The 26906-nt window shown below is 45.3% G+C and overlaps 1 protein-coding gene across 4 annotated transcripts in view; it reads left to right on the top strand.

The window, feature by feature from the left end:
- Positions 1 to 26906, top strand: part of LOC129495236 (stimulated by retinoic acid gene 6 protein-like) — a 49141-nt gene that overhangs the window by 6363 nt on the left and 15872 nt on the right. Inside the window, exons 3-11 of one of the 4 annotated variants that reach the window (XM_055302712.1) lie at positions 141 to 256; positions 8232 to 8307; positions 10142 to 10242; positions 12501 to 12631; positions 17627 to 17747; positions 19584 to 19629; positions 22395 to 22523; positions 22861 to 22931; positions 24293 to 24404. In XM_055302712.1, the coding sequence (XP_055158687.1) occupies positions 177 to 256; positions 8232 to 8307; positions 10142 to 10242; positions 12501 to 12631; positions 17627 to 17747; positions 19584 to 19629; positions 22395 to 22523; positions 22861 to 22931; positions 24293 to 24404 (867 nt within the window). In that variant the 5' untranslated portion in view covers positions 141 to 176. Of the gene's footprint in view, positions 1 to 140; positions 257 to 8231; positions 8308 to 10141; positions 10243 to 12500; positions 12632 to 17626; positions 17748 to 19583; positions 19630 to 22394; positions 22524 to 22860; positions 22932 to 24292; positions 24405 to 26906 lie in introns of those variants that run through there. The other 3 variants (XM_055302713.1, XM_055302715.1, XM_055302714.1) reach the window with 3 other exon arrangements.

The following is a 26906-nucleotide window of genomic DNA, read 5'->3' as shown; positions in this document are numbered from 1 at the left end:
GAGTACCTTTTCAGCCCAACTGAAGGCAAATGTCTTTTCTTTGGTCAGAGCTGTGCCAAAGCAGGAAAGGGATGAAAAAGAACATCAGTTCTCACTGAACTTGAGATGGGCCCTTGACTCTCACTGTATCTAATTGTCAGGCAGCCCAGAGGGGAAGCATCAGATCCACTTTCAGGATGAGGAGAGTATGGCCCAGGAAGGCATGGTTGGCCACCGTCACACAGCTGCTGAGACATGGAACTGGGCTCCCTCTCAGGTTTGTCCGGCTCCAATGACTCAGTGAAATGGAAGGGTTGGCTTTGTGGGGAAGTGCCCAAATGAGATACCATGGCTGCCTGGGTGTCGATATGGGTTCTGGGGAGGGTCCTAGAAGGCATTCAGGCATCCAAAGGGGTTGGATTCCAGAAACTTCTGGTGACTGGCCGGAGGTCTGTGACTCCATGATGGGTGGATGAGAGCGTTTTCCCTCAGGTGGACAGGGCATAGCTGTGCCACACACAAGCCCACCACTTCAGTGCTGTGTTTCTCATTCTCCCTCCCTCCACCTTCCTTCCTTTCATCTTTTTTCATTCATTCATTTAGCACGTACTGGGTTCGTTATGTATCTGTCCCAAGTTAAAAGCTGGAGGTAGAGCTGGGATGGGAGATGGTTGGGGTTTGAAGTTGAGTGACACTTTTCTTGCTTTGGAAAAGCCCAGGCTGAGAGTGAGAGCTCAGGCCTGAAGAAGTCACCAGCAACAGGAAGTACAGGTGATGAGTACCAGAGAGCCACGTGGCTAAGGAGCTGTGGAGAGACCTTCCCAGGGGAGGGCAGAGGGATGGACTCTGGCACCAGGGAGGTGAGCCAGGGCCAGGAGGCTGGTGCAATGCCCCCAAGGGCAGGCTGATAAGGGCCTCATCTAAAGTTTCCAGATGATCTCACCTTCTGTTACACATCAGAGCAAGGCCTGGTATTTGGGAACCCTCAGTGTACGGACAAATGCTTGCAGCAGGTGCCGTGAGTCAGAGGCCTTCAGGGATGGGGGCCCCTGCCCTGGCAATGACCTCATAGTCAGGTTTTTAACAAACTGCTGATTGAGAACCGTTAGTGGGCTGTACAATTAATTTAGTGGTTATGACCGGCATTTTACAAAATGGAATGGACCAGAGCAAAATGAATAGAATTGAATCAAATTAAAAATACTAGAGGATACTGTGCATATGAAGAGTACCGTGTTGGGAAAATTTGTTTTACGTGTGCTCGCACACATACACAAGTGAACTGGGTCACGGCTATTGTGTACTTGACCACAACTATGACTTGTAGTCAAAAAAACTTAAAAATACTAAACTGGTCCAATCCTCTCATTTTGCAGAGCATGGGAGAAGAGAGTAGATCAGGGCACTGGCTCCCTCCTGTGTTTTTTTCCTCTAAACTTATCTTTCTCCCAAAGCATATTTTATATCGACATCAGTTTCCAAACTCCAACATCCTCATTTTTTTCGTCCATGCCCAGGGCCAGGGCCACATCTGCCCAGTGGTGTGCCAGGGAATGTGTAAAAACTGGCTCTCTGGAAAAAAATATATATGTTTAACATACATGGTACTAATAGAACAGATGTATCACACAACTTACAAATAATTAAATATATATAACACTCTTGAGTACAGATTCCATACAACCAATTAATTCTCGTGGAATGCTTTCATTGATTTTTTGCTGAACTCTTATCTGTAGCTAACCTGCAACTGATGAATGAGCATAGTTTCGACATGAATGTTATTTGATCATTTTATTTACATTAATGAGTAAGACCCATATGAATCAACGAAGACAAGGGATGGGTCAGAAATTCACTTGTTTATCAACTGATGGAAACTATTTCTTAGATGAATAGGATAAGAGTTTTTAAATTCTGGAAGAGTATTTCCTCAAAAAAAATTTTTTTTTTTTGCTATTTACAGTGCCATGGCTACAAACATGTTTAAATGTAATTTGCATTATTAACATTTTCTCTGCCACTTTATAGTCAATCTACAAAACAATAAAGCAAGCCCTGATTTGTAGTGTTTCCCTGTTTCCACCATGTAAATATTCCCAACATGATGCAAATATTCCCAGCTTGATGTCCCTGAAAGTGAATATGGGAAGAGATGCTCAGTGGCACCCTATAACATAGTTTCCATTATATGGATACAATAGATGTAAATAACCTCAAAAGCATAGATGATAGTAAAAATAATTACAAAGTGATGGGTTTTGAGTGTTTCCTACCTTTCTTTTTAATATGGCTTATTTAATTATAAATTTATATAATTTAATTTTTAACAGTGCTGGTCTTGAGCAACTGGCTGGCAAGATTCCTGATGATGGGACAGTCCCAAGCTGGTACAAGCCAGCCTGAGCACACCATTACATCTGCCCTGAACCCTCAGGGAGGCTGTGCATGAGGGGGTTGATGGGATTCACAGAGGTGGGTCCGGGCTGGCACATCACACACCCCAACACACAGACTACTGCCCTTCTGGAGGTATCATATGGGCAGGCAGGCACCTGCACCCATGTAGACACACACGTACACACACACACGGACAGACAGAGACCTCTTCCTCCTTCCCTAATCCTTCTCCACACTGAGCAGTCCTGCTGCTGCTGCCCATGAGGAGGCCAGTGCCTGAACTCATTGGGCTATGCTTGAAATAGTCCTGGGCATCCTGACTTCCTCTGCTCCCTGGCCCTCTTTTTTTTTGTTTTTTTTTGTTTTTTTTTTTGGTCTAAAGTATTTACTTACTTAAAACTTGATAGTTGGGAGGTGAAGCAGAAGGCACTCTTCTGCTTAAGCACCTAAGAGGGAGCTGACCTCACCCAAATCAATAGACTCAACATTTCCCGGTGCCAATTCCTTTTTTTTTTCCTCCTTCATATTTATTTATTTATTTTTAAACTTGAATTCAGTTAATTAACATATAATGTATTCTTGGTTTCAGAGGTAGAGGTCAGTGATTCATCAGGTGTATATAGCACCCAGTGCTCATTACATCACATGCCCTCCTTAATGTCCATCACCCAGTTACCCCCTCTCCCCACTCCTCCCCCCTCCAGCAACCCTCAGTTTGTTTCCTATGATGAGTCTCTTATGGTTCATCTCCCTCTCTGATTTCTTCTTGTTTTCTTTTTCCCTCCCTTTCCCTGTGATCCTGATCCTCTGTTTTGTTTCTTAAATGTAGCAGGCATTCCTCGGCCTCTCTGTGCCAGGTGCCAGGCTGCCCCTGGGAGTGGGAGATGGGTCGGCCCCAGGCTGGGAGGCCAGGCTACTATAGCAGCTCCAGGAAGCCCTGTGAGTTGGCAGCTGGGACTGGGAGGGTGGTGATGGGCAGCCTCACCTTCTTCTGGGTGGGCTATGAAGCCTCTCCTGGCTTCACTTCTTAATTTTAGGAGATAACACGAGATTCCTGCAAAGATTAGGTAATCTAAAATTGCAGATGCCTCGGCCATAGCCGACACACAGTTAAGTGACACCCATCTGTCAAGGAGGGCTGTTGTCCTATGTTTAACTTATTTCTATAGAGTGATAATGTTAGGGCCAAAAGGAGCAATATATAGCACACCTCAGATTGGCCCTCACAGCATTTTATTAAGAATTTTTAAAAATTAGGGACTCCTGGATGGCTCACCGGTTGAGCATCTGCCTTTGGCTCAGGTCCTGATCCCGGGGTCCAGGGATCAAGTCCCGCATCGGGCTCCCTGCAAGGATCCTGTTTCTCCCTCTGTCTGTGTCTCTGCCTCTCTCTTTGTGTCTCTCATGAATAAATAAATAAAACCTTTAAAAAAAGATTTTTTAAATTAAAGATTTGTAATTTATACCACCACAAACCTTGCATATTTTCTCTTTATGCTGATTTCACACACATCTTCACTTCAGAATGGTGTTTTATGGCTTAAGGACAACCATTCATTTTTTCCCCAGATTACAGAGCACATGTTTATTGCCTCTATTACGTGCTAGACAGTGTTCTTAGCACTCATCTGGATAGAAGGACACAGCTGTCAAGCAGCATATCTCCGTGTACTGCAGTTCAGAAAAAAAATCATAAGAAGACAGTAGCATGACCTGAAATCCCACTACCTATGCCCACTGTTCACAACTTGGGATCAAGAAGGAATTTTCTTTCACTTAGCAGTATATCAGAAACACATTTCCAAGGCATCATCCGTGGAAAGAGGATCTTCTACATTTGGGGGTGTTGCTTTGCTGCTGCCCTATAGGTGTTCACCCTTTAGCCACCTGCCCACCAGCCCTGGACCCACCAGGAAGCAGTATCAGTAGCAGAGACCAGGAAGGGGTCTCAGTGGTTTTCGAACTTGGGTCGCTTGTGGTAGGCTTCAAATGTTCACGGTGGTGGCTGCTGGGAGGAAATGTAGCCCCAGGGCTACATGAGCTCACCTGTTTCCAGACCAGCTCTCGGCTCAGCCCCTCCAAGCAGGACACAGGCCTGCTGGTGAATCTGTGTGGCAGTCACCCATCCAGAAGAGTCTGATGCATCTGTATATACTGACACAAGAAATTTCCTTTCTTTAGTAAATGCGTTTTCTTTCCTTGATTAAATGAAGAGATCAAGTGTAGTCAGATCCCATTTTTGCTTAGAACTATAAAAGTTATAAAGGAGAAGGACTTTTTATTTACTACTTTATACATTTGTAAATATTTTGAGTGTTTTACAATGAGCATATATTACATTTCAAGTGTTATATACTTAGAGATTGGCAGAGTGAGGGATAGAGAGAGGGAGAATCTGAGCATATCTTGAGGTAGCTTTCTGAGTACTTCCTTAGCTTCTATTTTTCAAAAGTAGAATTCTTAGAAGTGGAATTGTGTTTTGAAGATTCCTGGTGTATATATTTTAAAATTAATCCACAGAATGGTTATACCTGTTTACACTCTTACTACCAGCAAATGGATAGTAACTTGTCTTAACCTTCAGTTAATACTGGGTAGTATTTTAAATAATTCCCAATTTAGAAGGGAGAAGAAATGGGTGGGAAATATCAGAAAGGGAGACAGAACATGAGAGACTCCTAACTCTGGGAAATGAACTAGGGGTGGTGGAACGGGAGGAGGGCGGGGGGTGGGGGTGACTGGGTGGCGGGCACTGAGGGGGGCACTTGACGGGATGAGCACTGGGTGTTATTCTGTATGTTGGCAAATTGAACACCAATAAAAAATAAATTTATTATTAAAAAAATAATTCCCAATTTAATAGATAAGATAGCATTTTATCTTCTACTTTTACTACTAGTTATAATTTTAAGAACTTATTGCATATTTGGGCCCCTCCCACCCCCCCGCTGCGGGATATGGCCCAGTGTCTTACCTCCAAATTGGCATTTCACACGTTTTTTGTCACAGTAACTACTTACCAAGATGTTTGTTTGTTTGTTTGTTTAGAGAATGAGTAGGGGTAGGGGCAGAGCGAGAGGGAGAGAATCCCCAGCAGACTCCATGCTAAGCACAGAGCCAGATGTGGGGCTGGATTCCACAGCCCTGAGATCATGACCTGAGCTGAAATCAAGGGTCTGAGCCACCCAGGCACCCTGATATTTAACAATATATTTTACTCATTTTTCTGTTGGCTGTTGCTTTTAAACGCTTCTCCTTCTTCCTAGAATCCTCTTATTTCTTGAGAATTTCTGTCACTTTTTTCCCCAGAGGGTCTTTTGAGGCCTTGTATTTCTAAGAATGTTATCTATCATCTATCTATCTATCTATCTATCTATCTATCTATCTATCTATCATCTATCTATATTTATTTAAATATATATTTACTTAAAATCCTGTGCTCAGGGTTAACAGTAAGTTTTGCTAAGTCTTTTTCCTGCTGTAGCTCTTTGAACTCCTCTGCTTCCTCCAAGATTTATGCTTCTTGTAGAGGATTTTCTGTAGTAATGATCTCCAAGAGGTTCTGTATTAACTCATGTCTCCTCAAGAATAAGTTTCTCCTTCTTGAACTTTTGCCTCCCATTTGTGGTGTAATCTTTCCTCAGATGTTTGAGGACTCTTGATTGTGTGCTCATCTTTGTGACTGAGTGGCCACTAGGGGGGTGAGGGTGGGTTACCTGCTTCGTGGAAGGTGGCTAGTCCTAAGGCTGTTGTCAGGGCAGCAGGTTGGAGGGGGAGGCACCATTGGGGGAGTGCCCCAGGGCCTGGCCATCTGGAAGCCGAAGCTCCTGGTCTATTGCAGGACAACCCGTGATCCAGAGCACTACCTGTCTCTCTCTCTGTGACCCATCTACACTACTGGTGACAACCTCCATTGCCCCTAGGTGGTCAGCAGACAGCGGGGAGGACAGTTGTGTCTCTGTGAGACCCAAGTTCATCATTGGGTGGGCTGTTGGCAACCCTGTCCTGCTTCCCCTCTGGCACTGTGGATGTAGAGCCCTTTGTGTGGGGCCCCACACTGTAGCCTTATTGGCTCATGCCTTTTCTCTTTGCTGTAATCCTAAATGCCCTCCATAATTCAGGGTCTTCTCATAGGTTCTGTCCCTAATAGATTCCCTTCTTGTCTTTGAATATCTCTGTTTTCTTTCTTTCTTTTCAAACAAACAAACAACAAACAAACAAACAAACAAACAACAAAAACATCTTGGGATGCCTGGCTGGCTCAGTCGGTTGAGCAGCCACTCTTGATTTCAGCTCAGCTTGTGATCCCGGGGTCCTGGGATCAAGCCCCATGTCAGGCTCCCTCCCTACTCAGTAGTGAGTCTGCTTCTCCCTCTCCCTCTGCCCTCCCCCTGCTTGTACTCTCTCTCTCTCTCAAAATAGATAAATCTTTAAAAAAATTAAAAATGAAAAACCACATCTTTATCATTTTAAGGGTTTTGTGCGGGATGGGGAGGCTAATATATGTGCTCTGTGTACCTTCCTAAAGGCAGAAGTGGGACCGTATAGTTCTATCACATTTCTGATGACCCAGGGTTCCCACACCTTCCCCACCACTTCTAGATCTTTCAGACTTATGGTTAGATATAACTGGGGAATATCAGGATTTTTAAAAACTAGAGGGGAATGTGCCCTGCTCATGGGTTTCCCCAAGGAGCACTCTTCCCTCTGAGGGAAAGGCCGGATCTGGCTGGGGGAGGAAGCCTGGAGATGGCCAGACAGATGGTTTAGGGATGGGGGTCAGAGTCCGCATGGATCTATGAGCACTGGTGAGCGTGCAGAGGGGGTGTGGTGGCATCTGAGCATCAAGAACAAAGTATGAAGGAGCCCAGAAAGGAGAGGGTCCCTGTCAAGTGAAGTTTGGAACTGCTGTCTTATGTTTTAGACACGAGGCCCCCCAGCATCCCAGTCCTGCAGAAGGAAGCCTGGAGAGGACACAGTCCGCAGCCTGTGGTCCGAATGACCGTGACTTTCCTGTGAAATTAGTGAAGCTCAAGCCTCACTGCTTAGGGAGGGCCCTTCCAAGGCTTGGGGGGAGAGGTGGGCACCTTTGTTAAGTGTTTCATGGTGGTATGTTTTCCTGAAAATATAAAAAGGTAAGATTACTTTTAAGATTACTTTATAGTTCTATTTGGAAAAAAAATGTCCAAATTATAGAAGCTTTGGGTCTCCCAGAGCCTGAATCTATCCCCAACTATGTCATCAAGAAAGGAAGGAGTTAGGGATGCCTGACTGGCTCAGTGCTCAGTTGATGGATCTCTTTGTCTTGGGGTCCTGAGTTTGAGCCCCATGTTAAGTGTAGAGATTACTTTAAAAATATTCTTTTAAAATTTTTATTTATTTATGATAGTCACACACACACACACACAGAGAGAGAGAGAGAGAGAGAGAGAGAGAGAGAGAGAGGCAGAGACACAGGCAGAGGGAGAAGCAGGCTCCATGCACCGGGAGCCCGATATGGGACTCGATCCCGGGTCTCCAGGATCGCGTCCTGGGCCAAAGGCAGGCGCCAAACCGCTGTGCCACCCAGGGATCCCCTAAAAATAATTTTTTTAAAAGAGAGGAGTTAGATCCAGTTAGCAGGAAAGTTGGATAGATAATCAAGGTGGAGAAAGAAATACGAATGAAAATGAATTCACCTAGGGAAGACCCATCCCAGGTAGGCAGTGTCAGCCCTGAGGAAGCAAAGTTAAGAAAGATTAGATGATCTTAGTAGGGTACAAGCTGCACTCCTAACAGTGATGCTCAAGGCTGATGGGTCAGTGATTGCAGCAGTGACTGATGATGAGAATGTGTTTTTGGCTGTTTTTCAGAATCCGGCAGCTAAATGGCACCTGTGTTGGCTCAGTGGACTTGGAGCTCTTCCTCCATTATTCTCTCATCCCATCAGTAAGTAGAGGCAGGGGAGAGTGTGGAGCAGAGGGTGGGGGGAATTGGGTCACCCCCATATACAGACTCCCAAAGTGGCCTGAATAGATCAGCAGAGACATCAGCTGAATTTTCTTGACTAGCTCTCTTGTATTATGCACCAAAAAGGCAGGTAGAAGAAGGCTTTTAAGGGCTGAAGAGTAAAGGACATTGGTTTTTAGGGGAGTCAAAAAAGACTCTTCTAAGGAAGCAGTAACAGCTGAGATCTGAAGGGAGATGTGGTGATCTTTCAAGCAGAGGGGGGAGCACGTGCAAAGGCCCTGTGGAGGAGGGGAATGGAGAGTGTGAGTGGTACCTGCATTTTTAGTGCAGTGGGAAGTAACTAGAGTGTTTCTAGCATGTGGCTGGTGTGATCAGATTTCCCTTTTAAAATGATCATTCTGGTCACATTGTGGGTCACATTTTAGCTCATCCTGGATGGTGGTGGTGAGCTCAAGACATCTGGGAGGTAAAACAGTAGCACTGGGTAGTGTGTGGGATAAAGAAGTTAGGGAGAGGAAGGGTTGAGGATGACGTGGGTTTCTAACTTGTGCAGCCAGAAGGATGGTGCTACCTGCCGTTCACTAGTTAAGGGGAACCAGAAGAGATCAGCATTTGGGTGGTTGAAGGTACAGGGCAGGGATGCAAATTATGAGTTCCATTTAAGACATACTGAATTTAAGAAACTCTCAACATGTCAAAAAGAAATGCCAACCCTGTAGTTAGATAAACAGTTATGGAGCTCATGTACAAGGTCTAGGCTGAAGAGTCTTCTGTGCTTTGGTGGCCTTGTGAGTCTTCTGTGCTTTGGTGGCCATTGAAAGCATGGACATGTGTGAGAGGATGCAATAATAGAAGGAGTGGTCTTTGGACTAAACTATGAAGAACTCCCGACTTTCATGGTTGAATAAAGAATAATCCAGCAGAGGAGGTTGAGAGGTAATGGACAGTACCCAGAAATTCATGGTTGTTGGAAGCCTAGGGAGGTGTTTCTAAGAGGAGGAAGTGGTCAACCTGGTGAAACTCGGCTGAGTGATCAAGCCAGATTTGAGCTTCAGGTTTCCATTGGATTGATGATAATTTTTGGCTTTGACCAGAGCTGTTTCCTTGGATGGGTGTGAAGCCAGGTTAGGGGCTGAAGAGCAAGTGAGAAGTGAGGATATGAAGACAGCAAGTGTAGACAATCCTCAAGAAGTTTCTGATAAAGGGGCATCAAGGATGTAAGAATATGATTGAATCCACAGGAGGAGGAAAAGAAAAAAAAAAAAAAAGCAAAGAAGGATTTGCAACCTGACAGGTATTAACCCCTTTTTACAGATGAGGAAATGGAAGTTCAGAGAAGTTAGGTCTCTCTTCCAGTCAATATGTGGGGGAGACGAGACGTGAACCTGTTCAGGGCAACACAGAGGAAAACTCAATACAAAACATTCTGAAGGGGATCCCTAGGTGGCTCAGCGGTTTAGCGCCTGCCTTTGGCCCAGGGCATGATCCTGGAGTCCCGGGATTGAGTCCCACAGCAGGCTTCCGGCATGGAGCTTGCTTTGCCTTCTGCCTGTGTCTCTGCCTCTCTCTCTCTCTCTCTCTCTCTCTCTCTCTCTGTCTGTCTATCATAAATAAATAAATAAAATCTTTAAAAAAAACATTCTGAAAACTCAGGGGTATGTGCAGCCAGCTCCTCGACTTGGGGTTGGGGGGGTCTGAGGAGTCAGACACTCTACGTCCTCTCCTGACCCTCACTTTCTCTTTCAGGGAAGGGCCTCAGGGCTGCACTGAGGATGAATGTTCCCACTGACACTCCCATCTTCTCTTCCCCTAGCTCTTCATCATTTTGGTCTTGTCCTTTCTCCAAAAACGAGATCACCGTAAGCAGAGAGATGAAACTTCCCACCTCCTGGGAAAGCGCTTTGAAATCATCATGTGAGTGGAGCTAGGGCTGATCACTACAGCTTGGGGTGCCCTGTGTTTGGGGCCAACACCTGTTATAAGGCCAGGGTTACTCCCCGCTGCCTCTCCAGGCCTTGCCTCCTCTCCCCCACTTCTTCCCCTCCCTACCTCACCCCAGCCCAGCTCTGGGAGTTCAGAATCGGTGTCCAAGCTCATGCAGTCTCAGCACCCAGGGCTGCCCAGATGTGATGAAAACATCTCAAGGAGGCTCAGCTCACTATGGGAAGGGCCTTCCCACACCCAGCACTATGGCTGCCTCAGGAAGCAGGAGGAAGAGTTCTTGGTCGGCGCCTGCAGCAGCAAGCATTCATGCTGGGATGGTGCCATGAGTCACTCACAGGGAGATCTGCTTGGACCAGGCTGCTTTCCGGGCTGGGCTGGCTCAGCCATCCTGTCTCTGCACCCGTTATCAGTTTCTCCTTAAGCTCTAATTGTTCATATCTCTGCTGCATCACCCCTTAATAATTCAAAATAATAATGATAATAAAGCAGATAACAGTTATTGCACGGGGACCGTGGTCTGGGCACTGAACCATTTGTTTTGCCTAGCATTTGCCAACCTAGCATGCTGGCGGTTCTTATCCTCATGTAGTGCATGAGCAAACTCAGGCTCAGAGAGGTTAAGTGACTTGCCCAAGTCTACACAGCTAACTAAGTGACAAGAGCTTTAACCGAGGTCTGCTTGATATTTGCTCTGATTCCCCAGTATCATATGCTAAGCAGGCTCAAGCCTGTAAACATGCGAAGGTCTCAGCCGTGGGATCTGGAGAAGGGAGAGGAAGCCAGGGTGTCAAGACCAAGGCTAATGGTGACCTAAGGCTTCAGGGTGACAAATCCACCTGCAGTGTCCAGGGAATCCCTGTACCAGCTCTGACTAGCAGACTCATTCTGGATACTACCCAATGGAGGGCTCAACTGCTCCCAAACTGCTGGTTCTGAGCCGCCGTGGGTGGGGCGCAGAGGTATACCCTCCCAGGTATTGGACATGCAGGGCCTGGTACGGGACTTTTTAAGTGGTAGGAGCTCTGTATGGGTCATGTTGAACTACTTTGAATTCAGTTGCTAACGGCACAACTTGCTTGCTCCCTGGCCACTTTCCCATCAAAACCCCTGCTTTTCTGAGTAGTTCTCATTGAAAGCCCCTCACATGTGCATGGCACACGACAGTTTGTCTATTTCTTCATTTGTCACCCACAGTGTCTCTGACATGAGTGGAGCGGGGGTTGCTATCTGTTTTAATGATATGGCAACAGTCTCATATATCTCTGAGGTACTGATTAAGTTTGGTTCACATCAACAAAATGCGTGTCTGCGAACATGTAGTGAGCACTTACTCTCTTCAATGGCCTGTGCTAGGTGCCCACCCCTTGGAGCTTCTTGTTTCCTAGACCAACAGATAGCACAGAGAGGTGTGCTGAAATATGGCCACACTGTTCATGCTGAGGGGACACAGGCAAGGCAGCAACCCGCTGGGCCTGCTGGGAGTAGTTTGGGTGATGGGGGGGGGGCCTTCCCAGAGGAGGTGCTCATTGAGCTAAGCCTTGAAGGGGAAGACAGCAAGACAAGCGAGGCAGGAGGTGAGATCCAGATCCTGCCCCCAGGTCCCTGCCTCCATGCATTGCTCCCGACTCTGATTCCAACCTGGCATGACTTTCCAGAACAGAATTTTAACAGCTGACTGGTTCCTGTTCTCAGCGTCAGAAACCCAAAATGCAAGGCCAGGCATCTGATTGGCCTATCCAAAGTCAGGTGGTCACCCCTGGTCCAATCAGCTTTGGCTGAGAAGGTAGGCTTGCATGGAACCAGCCCAGCTAATGCTACCCAGACCTTCCTAGGGGTATTGGAACCCTCACAGTGGCGGGGTGCAGGGCATGCTCCTCCAAGCCTGCCAAGCACATACTCCTTGTTTAGGTCTCTTAAGTCCTATTGCCTGTGCCTCTCATAGGTGAAACTCATCCTATTTTGTTTGTTGTCATGGCTAGTGGTGTCCTTGCTTGTGTCCCCCTCCCCCAGGACTTGAGCTTCTCAAGGGCAAAGATTTTTGTCTTCCTGCTTCAGTACCCTGAATCCACACTTACCCCAGAATTGGAGCTGAGGGTCTCAGAAAATGTCAGTTGAAATGAATAATTCACTACCCAGTAATCCCTCCTCAGGGTGAGATTGCTATCTTGGAGATGGCCTGTGGGAATGAGCCACTCTCTGGCCTCACAAGCTGTTTCTCTTGTTCACAGACCTCTGGACTTCGTGGGCACCTTTAGTAACCGATGGTCCTATGGCATCGCCTTTGGGGCCACGGCCAACAAGGTCATGTTCTTGTTCTCAGAAGGCTACCAGCCCTTGCAGATCCCGCAGTGGGCCCAAGGTAAAGGCTGCCTCATACCTGCTGGGCATTTTGCCATGGCAGGTCTTGCTCTCAGAGACCGCCTGGCACAGGTTCCCTGAGATCAAAGGATAAATGTTATGAGAGTCAGTGTTCTTCCCTAGCTGTCACTTGCCCAAGGAAAATGCCTAGCTTGCCAGGTCTCAAAGCTTGTTTGTGGGGCTTTCTCCCAGTGAGATTTAGAGCTCCTTTAGACATAGAACAAAGGCTCAAAATTAGATTCATCATTACCTACCCCAAAACTCTCTTGAGTCCTAGCCATTGCTGCCTTCTTCATATCAACAAGCCCTGGGATTCCTCCTTACAGAACAATGCTTATTTCTGGGGCCATTGGTCTGAAGCCTCTTCATTTCCCATGCCTCACATTCTCCCTGAAGGATCACTCTAGTATACAGATTCAGTCACCCTAATACAGTGACTTTGAACCTCTCTGTCCAACCTCTCTCAGGGCCTCCAGGCCTGTCTGAGCAAATGTCTACCAAGATCTCATTAGTCTTTAGGGAAATGCAAATTAAAACTGAAATGATATACTATCACATATCTCTTTGACATATATAATTTGATAAGTTTTGACAAATGTTTATATTCATGAAATCATGACCACAATTGAGACAATGAACCCCATAAGTTTCCTTGTCCTCTTTTGTAATCTCTCCTTCCCCCTATTCCATTGCTGCCCTCATTTCTGATCTTTTATTAAAAATTATTTAAATGGAAATATACAGAATGTATTCTTCTTTCACATGGCATAGTTATTTTGAGATTCATACCCATTTAACACATGCCAGAAATTCATTCTTTTTTATTGCTAAGTTATGTTCTACTATATGGAGAAAACAGAGTTCCTGTGCCCATTCACCTCTTTTTTTTTTAAGATTTATTTATTGATGAGAGAGAGAGAGAAAGTGAGTGAGTGGTGGGGAGGGGCAGGAGGAGAAGGAGAGAGAGAATCTCAAGCAGATTCTGCACTGAGCTGGAGCCCAAAGTGGGGCTCAATTCCATGACTCTGAGACCATGACCTGAGCTGAAACCAAAAGTTAGCCTTGTAACCAGCCACACCACCCAGGTGCCTGCCCATTCAACTCTTGATGGACATTTGATTTATTTGCATTTTTAGCTATTGTAAATAAAGCTGCTATGAATATTTGTGTACAAATCTTTGTGTGTACCTGTGCTTCCATTTTTCCTGGCTTCCATTTTACCTTTGAATAGAATGGCTAGATCATATACTTCATGTAGTAGATCATACTTTTTTATTTTTAGATTTTTAAAAAAGTTTTTAAAAAGTTTCTTTATTCATTCATGAGAGACACAGAGAGAGAAGCAGAGACATAGGCAAAGGGAGAAGCAGGCTCCCTGTGGGAAGCCTGATGTGAGACTTGATCCCAGGACCCTAGGATCACCACTTGAGCCAAAGGCAGACGCTAAATCACTGAAAAGCTCCAATGCTCCAGATCATATTTTTAAAAAGAAATCGTCAAACTGTTTTCCAAAGTGATTGTTCCATTTTAGATAACCATCATTGATATGTGAGACTTCCAGTTTCTCTATGTCGTTGGTAGCACATGGTCAGTCTTTTTATTTTTTATTTATATTGTTGTTGTCAGTTCTCTTTATTAAAAAACTTGGGGGGCACCTGTGTGGCTCAGTCAGTTAAACACCTGACTCTTGATTTCACCTCAGGTCATGATCTCAGGGTTGTGAGACTGAACACCATGTCTGGCTGTCTGGCTCTGTTTTAGTAGGGTAGAACCTACTTAAGACTCTCTCTTCTCTCTCTGCTCCTCCCTGCTGCACTCTCTCTCTCTCTCTCTCAAATAAATAAATAAATCTTTTTTTAAAGGGTTCTCTTTCTCCTTTCTCTGCCCCTCTCTCCCACTCCCACTTGTGCATGCACTCTCTTCTCCACACAAAAAAATTATTCTGGGTATAGTTGATGCACAATGTTACATTAGGTTGAGGTATACAGCCCTAGTGATTCAACATCTCTGTATGTTATGCTCTGCTCCAGGCAAATGTAGCTACCATCTATCGCCATACAGCACTATTATAATATCGTTGACTATCTTCCCTGTGCTGTGCCTTTTAGTCCTGTGACCTGTTCGTTATTCATTCCATAACTGGCAGGCTGGAAGTCCCTTTCATCCACTTCGCACTCCCTTGCTGGCAACCATCAGTTTGTTCTCTGTAAATATAGATCTGATTCTACTTTTTGTTTGTTTGTTTAAGAAATAACAAATGTTGGCGAGGATGTAGAGAAGAAAGAACCTTCATGCACTGTTGGTGGGAATGTAAACTGGTACAGCCACTGTGGAAAACAGTATGGAGAGTCCTAAATAATTAAAAATAGAATTACTAGATGATCTAGTAATTCCACTGCTGGGTATGTACCCAAAGAAAATGAAAACACTAAGTTAAAAAGATACAAGCACCCTGTGTTATTTACAATAGGCAAGAAATGGGAGCATTCCAAGTGCCCATCGATAAATGAATAAAGAAGATGTGCTACACACACACACGCATGCACGCACGTAGGAATATTACTCAGCCATAAAAAGGATGAGATTTTGCCATTTGCAATAATGTGGATGGACCTAGAGTGTCTAATGCTAAGTGAGGTAAGACTGAGAAAGACAAACACCATCTGATTTCATTCATATGTGGAACCTAAAAAACAAACGAAACAAAGTCTTTTTAATTTTAGCCATTCTAAGAGGCACATAGTCATGCCTTATTGTGGTTTTCATTTGCATTTTCATAATGACTGATGATATTGAGCATATTTTCATGTGCTCATTTGCTGTCCCTCTAGCTTCTTTGGTGAAGGTCCAAATCACTTTCCTTATTAATAAAAATTAGGGTTTTTGTTTTCTTCATATTGAGTTTTGATAGTTCTAGATCTAGTTCTGTATATAAGTCCATTATCAGATGTCTGAACTGCATTTGCTCCAACAATTTCTTTTGAAAGCTCACTTAAAGTTTTGATGAAATCTAATTTATTCATTTTCTTTTATGGATCATGCTTACAGTCTCATAGAAGAAATCTTTGCCCAGTCTAAGGTCATTTAGATTTTCTCCTGTGTTTTTGCTGGAAGTTTTATAGTTATGATATTTTGCATTTAAGTTTATGATACATTTTGAATTATTTTTTGCATATAATGTAAGGTATGGATTGAAGGGTTTTGGGGTTTTTTTTGTTTTTTGCCTTTAGTTACCCATTTTTTCTAGCACTGCTTATTTCAAAAACCTACCCTTTGCCCACAAAATTGTCTTTGGACTTTTGTCGGCATCAGTTGGCTACATACATATGGGTCTGTTTCTGGACTCTGCTCTGGTCCATCGATCAGCATGGGAGGGCTTCAGTCTCTCCACATCCTCCCCAACAGTATTTTCTATTTTTAACAATTACAGCCATCTTAGTATGTGTATCTGTGTGTATCTTAGTATCTAATTGCTGTCTGGATTTACAGGTCCCTAAAGACCAATGCCGTGGAGCATCTGGCAGGGTCAGACATCATTTCCTGCTTCATGACTCTAGATTCCTCTCTTCTTTTTCACATAGTGATTATAGAGGCGTATCCTCCTGTTATCCTCATACTTTCTGAGTCAACTTCTTTCCTCCACTTGTGTCTGGACACGCTGTTTCCCAGCTCCTAGGAGTCCTACGGTCCTCCCACTTTGGAGTTTACTGTCCGCAGGCCACCTCCTTGGGGGGCCCCCATCCCAGCAGGGGCCTGAGGTATTCAGCATAGGGAGGTCACAGGCCTGCCCGCTCCAGCACCAGCATACCGTGCTTCTTCTCATCTGCAAATCTCGGCCTTCAGCACCTTGCCTGCTTTCAGCTGGGATTTCAGCTTTGGTGTCTTGTGTCTGCTGGCACTTTGGGATTCTACTGTTGGGCCCTTCAGACTCCCACTGCCTTCTTCTGCTTCTTCTTACTCGGGTATTGATACCAAATGGTCTCGAGACCTAGATTTCTGATTGGTGTTGTCTCTGGGTTTGGTTTTGCCATCTTAGTTGCTCTGTCTGCTTCTGTGATGGGGATTTCAGGTAGATTGCAAAATGATGCTGTTGTGGCTTCTATCCTTACATAAATTCTTCCTTGTGTATAGTCTGTCCCTGCCAGCCTCCCATAGCTCACATGCACATAAATATTGACCAACCCCAACTGGCCATCCCACCTCCTCTGAGTGAGGAATGCCCTTCCTTCCCTTCTCCTCTCCATCTTACAAACTCCTGCTTGCATTTCCTGGCCTTGCTAAATGTCAGCACCTCTGGGAAGCCTTCCCTGACACAGACCCCAGGTGAAGTCATTGGCTTCTACTTTTTGTCCCCACAGCAGGTTGACTATGTCTCTGGTAATACAACACTCACCTTTCTCCCTGTCTTCTCTTTGAGGCTGTAAGCATCTCAGAGCAAGGAACTTGTTCATTCTTCCCATGGCCTGAGTGCCTGGCTCTGAACCTGGCTCAAAGCAGATACTGTAAAGGTCATCTTGCATGGTTAGATTTTCCTGGATCCTGTTAGATCCTCTAAGAGCGAGTCAGTGGTAGAATGAATATTATCATTGCCTTGTTTAGAAAGTAGGTAGTGGTTACAAGAGGTATTGCACACACACATCACCAGTCCTTGTGTTGCTATGGTGTATTTGCAGGGCTCTTCTCTTGGTGATTGCTGTTTGTTCACTTATATGGCCTGTCTCCACACATCATACTGTGAGCTGGCCAGAGGCAGGGGCCAGGTCTTCTACATCTCAATACTTAGCCAGTGCCTGGCATGGAAGAGTCCCAGGGAAGGTCTGTTGCAAGACAGAAAGACATTCCTGCATTCCTCCTTGCTAAGCTGGGGCTTGTCCTCTCATCTCCTTGGGTCCTGAGGCCTGTGACTGGAAGTCGGTGAGAAGTCCCATAGCTTCCTTGGGACACCCTGAGCCCGGGAGAAGTGGACTCACAGCGTCTCTGGCCCTGTCTCTCCCAGCCTTTGTGCTGCTGATTGGAGGCGTGGAAGTTGGCCTGTCCCACTTCCCCTTCTTTGCCTGCCTCTCGTCGGAGTTCCAGCTGGTCAGCTCCATCCTCGGCTTCAGCTACTCTCTGATCTGGTAAGACGGATGCTGCTTGTCTGCCTTCCTGTGACTCCTTTGGCCATGGCTGAACTCTGGACAAAGGCTGGAGGTGACCTGAGAGCTCCCTGAGGATCTTTGCCCAGACCTGGGGCTCATGATGGGCAGGCAGGGTGACTGGTCCCAGGTTCCATTATGGCCTCTCTGTGGGCCTGCATTGAAGGCTGCAGAAGGTCTGGACACCATTCTTTCTGCTTCATGGGTCACTCATGATTAGATTATTCCCAGAAGTCAGGGATATAGCAAACTTCATTTCTGTAAACTGCCAAGGATCCCATAGGGGGATGCAGGAGTCCTGTGTGAATGATGTTTCTCTGCGTTGTCACATATCTCCTGGGAGCCCAGGAGAAAATCCATGCACCTCAGCTCAACATTGAGGGCCATTGCAGTGTGGCCTCCCCTCTCTCTCCATCCGCCACGATCTCTAGCACACACCTCAGGTCATACCACACTTTTGCATTCCTTCATTCACCCACTAACTCAGCAGACATGCTATCATATCCTCGCTGTGCCCCAGGGAACATGTTAGCGAATAAGAGGGACCCTTGTGGTTCATGCATTCTGACCTCCTTGTCTATATGTGGCTGTTCCCCCTGTGGATCAGCCTCCCCTACTTGGCCTAGTGATAGATACATGTTCTTCCTTCATGGATTGTCGACCCCACAGATGGAGAACTTTTTGACCTTCTGGTTGATGTCTATGTCCTCAGCACCAGCATGGAGCTGGCCCCAGGAGTACTTGCTGATTGAATAATCCCATAGGCATTCTGGCCAGAGGATTTGAGCCTCTGTCCCCCTCACTGAGCTGGTTCTCCCCACCCCCCAAGCACTGCAGCACTTTCTGGGGATCCACAGAGGGATCCTCAGGCCCATGTGCAGGCCACCTCGGGGGCTTGCAAACAGCTGACACATCAGCGACTACAATTCCCAAGTTTGTAAATGGCTCATTTTATAAAATTAAAAGAGAGTATCCAGGGTCAGACTTGGAGTAATACCATACCGTCTGTCAGCCCTGACAAATCTTCGCCCCGGGGAAGAGAGGGTAGTGGGACTGGCTCAGCAACCTGCGCTCCCCAGAAGATGAATCAGGCTGGAACACAAAGAGGATTGTGCGTCCAGTGGGCAAATGCTTTAGGCTCCTTCCTCAGGGCAGTGTTTACAAATGAAGCCAGTCTGGGCAGAAGGAGCCTAGATGCCAGAGTCGGGAGACCTGGGCCTTGGTCCTGGCTCCAAGTGTGACTCTGGACAAATTTCTGTCCCTCTGTGGGCTTTGGCTTGCCCACCTGAGTGACAGAGGCAGGGAGAAGGAGATCACTCAGGGGCTCTGCTCTGTGGGTTCTGGGATTGGGTCCTATTCGAGGCATATTAAATGAATTTGGGGCATGTACTTTGGCATAAGCAGGGTGTCTGATCTGGGAAGGATGTACACAGAGGCCTTCCCGAGGAGGAAGGGAAGGGGAGGTTGTAGCTCCAGGCTGATGGGATCTGGACCTCTTTTTTTTTTTTCATCTTTTAAAAATTATTTTATTTAAATTCAATTAAGTAATGTTTAGTGTATTATTAGTTTTGGATATAGAGGTCAGAGATTCATCAATTGCATACAAGGCCGAGTGCTGATCACATCCTATGCCCTCCTTAATGCCCATCACCCTGTTACCCCATTCCCCCACCCCCCTCCCCTCCAGCAACCCTCAGTTTTTTCCTAGAGTTAAGAGCCTCTTATGGCTTGTCTCCCTCTCTGATTTCGTTTGGGCTTCTTCACAAGGAATATGCTGGGAGCAACCATAGTACCCCAAACCCTGTTTTTGTCCTGCAGGTTTGCTGTCACCATCCTTTACATCACAGAGTGTCCCCATGGGCAGGTGAGTCCCCACTGAGCTATGTTTAGAGTATTCAGTCCTGTCACTGTGACCAGTTTATTGTGTGGTATTGAACAAGCCTCTGCCACTCTCTGGGCCTCAGTTTCCGTGTGTGAGCAAAAGGAAAGTTGGAGCCATTCACGATATTCCATTTGTACAGCATCTTTTATTCATCAAGGTGCTCATTCATAGACAGATGTTCTCTCAGTTGATGTTCACAGCAGCCCCTCAAGGTGGGGAACTCCTCAGCAGACCTATTTCATAGGTGAGGAAACTGAGGCCCAAGTGTATTAAGTAATTCTAAAGTAGTAGCAGATTTAAGAGTTGAGACCAGGTCTGGCTGACTCCTTCACATAGCCTTACTTTCTCTGTCTATAAAATGGGAGACTTGGACTAGATAAACCCTCCAGCTTGGGCATGCATTGTCCTTCTTGGAATTGAGAAACTGGTTCATCTGTGTAGCCTTGTATGCTAGGAAAATGAGCAAGATGAAAGAGAGTGTCACACTGCATCTAGAAGTGTTGCTAGGCAGGTAGGGGGGGGGAGCATCAGGAGGCCACCGAGAGCAGGAGCCAATGGGAGCCTTGTCAAAGTCTTTCCCAGGTTTCACTAACCATGGAGGGTGTGATGGAGCTGGATTGGAAAACAAGCTTGAGGGCTGGGCCTTCCCTCTGCATCTCTGTGCTGAAATGCACGAGAACATTCTAGCATTCCTCTGCCCAAAGAGATACCCTCCACCCTGCTCACAGTGCCAGAGATTCCAGATCACAGACATTTTCTTTGGAGAGGTTCCAGACTTCCTGAGGTTCTTCTGAAATTCGAAATATTCATGGTCAATTAAGGGAAATGGCAGGCTCTTACCTCTATGCTCAGTCACTAATGTTAAGAACTGCTATTCTAGGTGCTGTCCTAGGCTCAGGCCCCGAGATTAACTATTGCATGATTCAAGGCGCTTCAAGGTCCTTTGAAGGCTGTATGGTAGTACTATACCCAGCTCACCAATAAATAAGAAAGTTAGACTCAGGGGCTAATGGGACTTATGAGTTAAAAATCATGGGACTAGAATCCAGATCAAGGTAATAATAAAGATTTCATCTTGTGTTCTCAAATGTGTTCATGGAAGCATTATGTATGAAAATGAGACATTGGAAGAGTAAAAAATGTCAAATATTAGGAGAAACTTTAAATAAAATTGGATCATCTAAGTAATGCAGTATTACGGGGCATTAAAAGTGACATTTGCAAATAATTTGTAAGCACATGGGGAGCTGATTACGATGTATACAGGCCTATGTATTTGGTATAATTTCTATTTTATTTTTTTAAAGATTTATTTATTTATTCATGAGATACACAGAGAGAGGCAGAAATAGTAGCAGAGGGAGAAGCAGGCTCCCTGTGGGGAGCGCGATGGGGAACTCGATCCCAAGACGCCAGGATCATGCCTTGAGCTGGAGGCAGATGCTTAACTGCTGAGCTACCCAGGCATCCCATAATTTCAGTTTATAATAGACATATATGTAAGGATAGATACAAAGAAAAGACACTGGAATATTGGTAGTGGTGATGTCTGATGTCTGAGTGGTGAGCATAGAGTGGTGAGGATGAGGGGGAGACATGAGTGCTCACATCTCAGCATGCTTCTGCCTGGTACCTGAACATCACAGCATCAAAACCTAACTCCCCATGGGGGCAAGTACTCAGGAAACATAAAAAACATGAAACCAGGGGCATCTGAGTGGTTCCATCGGTTAAATGTCTGACTTTTCATTTTGGCTTGGGTCTTGATCTTGGGGTCGTGGGATCAAGCCCTGCACCTGGCTCTGCAGTGGGTGCAGAGTCTGCATGGGATTCTCTCTCTCTCTCTCTCTCTCTCTCTCTCTCTGCCCTTCCCTCCACTCACACTCACTCTCTCTGAAATAAATTAATTAATCTTTAAAAACAAAAACCCCCATGAAACTAACCACTAAATTGTGAAAGATAAGTCACAATATTATTTGTCTTAAAACAGTGAAAAAGTACTTTGTGTGGGTTTTTTTTCCGTTAAAATGAAACTAAAATTACAGAAAAACTATGAACAATATCTTGAGAGACCTGTACTCTTGAGAACTTCTGTTGCTGCCAACATGATGGCAGTTATGAGGCCTTCCTGCCCATCCTTCCTTCTTTCCTTCCTTCCTTCCTTCCTTTTTTCCCTTCTTCTCTTTCTGTTTCTCCTTCTCTCTCTTTTTTTCTCCTCTCTGACCCTCCTCTCCCTGTTTCTCCTCATTACTCCTCTTTCTATATCTCTCTCTGTTATGTGTATTTTCCAAAAGTAGCAGTATTTGATACCTGATCAGAAAAAGCCGTGGGGCACCTGGGTGGCTCAGTGGTTGAATGTCTGCCTTTGGCTCAGTGTGTGATCCTGGGGTCCTGGGATCGAGTCCAGCATCAGGCTCCTCACAGGCAGCCTGCTTCTCCCTCTGCCTATGTCTCTGCCTCTCTCTCTGTGTCTCTCATGAATAAAAAAATAAAATATTAAAAAAAAAGAAAGAAAAAGCCACGAAAGCCCTTTGTATAAAATACAATGGAAGTGCTACGACTCACACCCAGGGCTGCTAGACTGTAGGGCCACTGCTCATGCCATGGGACCGGGTGAGCAGAGATTGACCACTGGCCGCCCAACTCTGAGGGAGTGGGCAGACAGGCAGACCCCTGCCCGCAGCTTTACCGGTGGCCTGGCCTCAGCCCGCCTACAGCCCGCACCCCGCGCTCTGCTTCTGTTGCAGTTTTTGGGGAGGTACGAGACAGTCATGTTCTACTGGCCTTCACTGCTGTGCCTGGCCTTCCTGCTGGGCCGCTTCCTGCACATGTTTGTCAAGTCTCTGAGGGTCCACCTGGGCTGGGAGCTGCCGATGGTGAGTACTGAGGGGGAGCCCCGTGTGTGTCCCCGCAGGTCTAGTGGGCACAACTGCCCTGTGAGGGAGGCGCTGGTTCTACTTCTCCCATTCTACGTGAGGAAACGCGGACCCGGGGAGGGGAGTTGCATTGGCCGAGGTCACGCAGCTGGTCTGGAACAGAGCCAGAACTGGACCCAGAGAGCTCAGGGCTTGAGGCTCTCTCTTAACTGCTGTTCTCAATCCAAAAGAGCAACTTTACCCAAATTCCTGGCCTCTGTGACAGTAGCCAGTTAAAGAGACCAAACCCTGACAAGAATTTGTGAGCCTAAGCATGCACCCTTCTCTTGCCTCACAGGAAGAAAAGCCTTTCCTGGAAGCTCACCAGGCAGAGCACGTCAAACGGCTCCTGAGGAAGCCCCCCCTGCAGTAAGCCCCAGGGTGCCTCAGTCACCCCTCGGTGTTTGCACCAGCGCTGAGGAGCCCTGACAGTGTGGCAGACCGTGAGACGACTGGAAGGGCGCATAGTAGTCAGGACGTTTGTTTGCTAAAGACAGACACTCAACTCGGACTAAATTAAAGAGAAAATGGAAATGCATGACCTTCCATAACTAAAAGTCTGGAGGTGGTCAGCTCCGATGCAGATGGAGCCAGTGACTTCCTTGTTATCAGAACCAGGGCTAGTTGCCTCATTTTCTCTTAGCCTGTGTTAGCCTCATAGTGAGGTGGGCTTCCTCCCTGTGGTGGCCCCCAGAATCTCTAAGCTTATACCCTCCTGGTTTAAGATCCCAGAAAAAAAGAAATTTTTCTTTCTGATAATTCAGACCAAACTCCCATTGTGATTTATTGGATCAATTGGACCCCAAGCCTTCCCCAAACCAATTACTATGGCAGGGTGATTAGATTAAGTGGATTGGTAAGCCTGTCACATATTCACCGTTGGAACATAGGAAGTGGTTCAGCCTCACTTAACCGCAAGGACTGATGGGAGGGAGCAGGTTCCTAGAGAAAGACTGCTTTGCTGTTACTAATACAAGAAGACACAGCTCATGGCCAAGCAAAAGCACCTGGTCTTCAGTGACCAAAAATAAACGGTGCCACTGCCACCATGTATAAGAGGATGTACCCCAGAGGAGGGATGTGGCTAGTCCAAGGTCATACACTGACGAAACTTGTACATTGGTTGGAACTACATTTGCTTACATGTAGCAGAAAACGCAAAATAATGGTGGGACACGCAAGAGGGAGATTTCTTTTTCATGTGAAAGAATTTTGGAGGCAGGTAGTTCATACTGACCCTGAACTGCCCACCATGGAACTTTGCTGATCATTCTTATGATTTTCATCATGAAGGCTGTCCATGTCCAAGGTAGATGCTGGGTAGGCTCCAGCCTGGACTGGCCACCATGTCTGCATTTCAGACAGCAGGCAGGAAAAACGAAGGAAGGGCAATGGGGTCCCTCTCAGCTGTGTCAATTCCACTTCAGCGCCTTCCCCAAAGCGCCACACCACACTGTGGTCACATCTGATTGGCCTGTGCTTAGTCTTGGTCACTCTTAGCTGTAAGAGAGTTCAGGAGTGATAGCCCTTTAGTTTGGTGAATTGCTCTACTGAGTAAAATTGAGTCTCCGTTCTTAAGAATAAGGGGAGAAAGAAAACTAGAATCTACCAGTGTTCTTTCTCCTCATTAGATTCTAAGATAAGCAGAGGCAATGCAGTTATTTTCAGAAGAATCAGGCATTTGTTTATCAACCACAGCCTCTCTTTTCTTGTTATTTATTCATTCACAGGGAGTCTAAAAAGTCCTGGTTCCAAACCAGAATATATGAGTGGGACCCTTGCTTTCAGTTCCCAAGCAGAATGATTGGAACCATTGTGTTGGCTTTCATATGCCTGTACCTTGTAAGTATATCTGAACAAATTCTTTTCTTTTTTATAAGTGGGAATGGATGGTTTAGGGCAGGGGTGATTCTTTAAAAGCTGGGTCAAAGGACTTTTGACCATGTAAAGAACTCACAAGATGCCACTCCATTCTAACAGCAAGTAAAAATCTGAACAAATTGAAAAATCAACAGTTCTTCTTAGATCCATAAAAGAAGAGAAGTCATGGTACAAACTACTGCCCCTACAATTGGAGACAGGTAGATAAAAGAACCACAATGGAATGGAGCAAATCAATCCATCAATGTATGAAAAGAATTATAAACCACAACCAAGTGGGATTTATCTCAGATATGCAAGCCTGGTAAATGTTAAAAAGTCAATTAATGTAATCAATCACATCACTGACCGAAAGAAGAAAAATCATATGATCATACCAATAGATGTAGAAGAAACATTTAAAAAAATCCAACACCAGGTCATGAGAAAATTTTTCAGCAACCTAAGCATAGAGGGAAACTTTCTCAATCTGATAAAGAATATCAACAACAAATCTACAGGTAACATCATACTTTATGGTGAGAAATTAGAAGCTTTTCTACTAAGATCTGGAAGAAGGCAAGACTGTTCCCCTCACCACTCAACATTTACTTAGGAAATCCTAGCTAAGTAACAAGACAAAGGAAATAAAAGGAACACCAATTGGGAAGGGAGGAGCGAAAATGTCTTTGTTCACACATAACAGGATTGTGTATGTGGAAAACCCAAAAGAATCAACAACAGCAACAAAAAACTCCAGAAGAGGCACCTGACTGGTTCAGTCAGTAGAGCATGTGACTCTTGATCTTGGGGTTGTAAATTTAAGCCCCCGTTGGGTATAGAGATTACTTAAAGTCTTAAAAAAACTCAACTGGAACTAATAAGCAGCTACAACAAAGTTGCAGGGTATAAGGTTAACATACTAAAAAGTCAGTTTTCCTGCATGTGGATGTTTGTAGCAGCTTTATACATTATTGCTAAAAATGGGAGTGACCGAGAATCCTTCAGTGGGTGGATAAATAATCTTTGGTACATCCAGACAAAGGGATACACTACAAGGAAATGAACTATCAAGCCCTGAAAAGACATGGAAGAAAATTACATGCATAATAGTAAGTGAAAGATGCCAATTTGAGAAGGTCACATATATTATTCCAACTGTGTGACATTTTGAAAGGCAAAATTATGGAGACAGTAAAAGATCAATTGTTACCATGGGTGGGGGAGGGGAGGGATGAATAGGAAAAGCACAGAAGATTTTAGGGCAGTGAAAATACTTTGTATGATATTATTATGGTAGATACATGTCATTAGATGTTTGTCCAAATCCATAGAATGTGCAACACCAAGAGTGAACCCTCGTGTGAACTATGGAGCTTGGATGATAATCATGTTTCGGCATAGGTGCGTTAGTTAAGTGTGTTTTCTCAACAAAAATTTTAAATGTTTGCATAATTCTGACTTTAATATATTTTTTTAAGATTTTATTTATCTATTTGTGAGAGACAGAGAGAGAGAGGCAGAGACCCAGGCAGAGGGAGAAGCAGGCTCCATGCAGGGAACCTGATGTGGGACTTGATCCAGGACCCTGGGATCACGCTCCGGGCCGAAGGCAGGCACTAAACCACTGAGCCACCCAGGGATCCCCCTGACTTTAATATTTTATTAAACACAGGATCAAAACACTTCATGCGGTCAGTTACCTGAGGTAACTTGTCTGAGTCAAAAGTGGGGTGAACATAGAAAGATAGAACTGGCAAGACCAAGTTGTCTTTTGTTGTTGTTGTTTTTAAAGATTTTATTTATTCATGAGAGATAGAGAGAGAGAGAGAGAGAGAAGCAGAGACACAGGCAGAGGGAGAAGCAGGCTCCATGTAGGGAGCCCAATGTGGGACTGGATCCTGGGTCTCCAGGATCAGGCCCTGGGCTGAAAGTGGCGCTAAACTGCTGAGCCACCCGTGCTGCCTCCAAGTTATCTTTTGGATGATAACCTAAATTCATCCTGTGATTGAGTTTTAGATGAATGTGTTAGGTAGGTAATGCTGAAGTACCACATAAACCCCTAAATTTCAGTGACTTAGCACTATATGTATATTTGCCCATATAACAATGTTGAGTGGGTATTCATATTTGAGGGGGGCAGCAGTCCTCTGTGTGTTTTTCCATAACCCAGATTCTTCCACCATATGCCTTATGATCCCCAAGAACCCTCACCCTCTGCATCTAGTCAGCAGAAGGGGAAGGTATATGGAGAAATGCATGGGGTGGGGGTGGGGGGTTCAAAGACCTGTGTGGAATAGCACACATTCCTTCCACTCCTCTTCCATGGGCAAGAACCATGTCATTAAAAAAAAAAAAAAACATGTCATGTGGCCACATCTAACTCAAGGGAGGCTGGGAAATGTAGTCCGGCTTTGTGCCCAAAGAATGAGAAAATGGGTTTTAATGGACAACTGAAATTTTCTGCAACATGACTTGGCGTTA

The sequence above is a fragment of the Nyctereutes procyonoides genome, unplaced genomic scaffold (genome assembly GCF_905146905.1).
Source record: "Nyctereutes procyonoides isolate TBG_1078 unplaced genomic scaffold, NYPRO_anot_genome, whole genome shotgun sequence".
Lineage (NCBI taxonomy): Eukaryota > Metazoa > Chordata > Mammalia > Carnivora > Canidae > Nyctereutes > Nyctereutes procyonoides.
The sequence above is the reverse complement of the archived record's forward strand: the minus strand, read 5'-3'. Positions and strand labels throughout refer to the sequence as shown.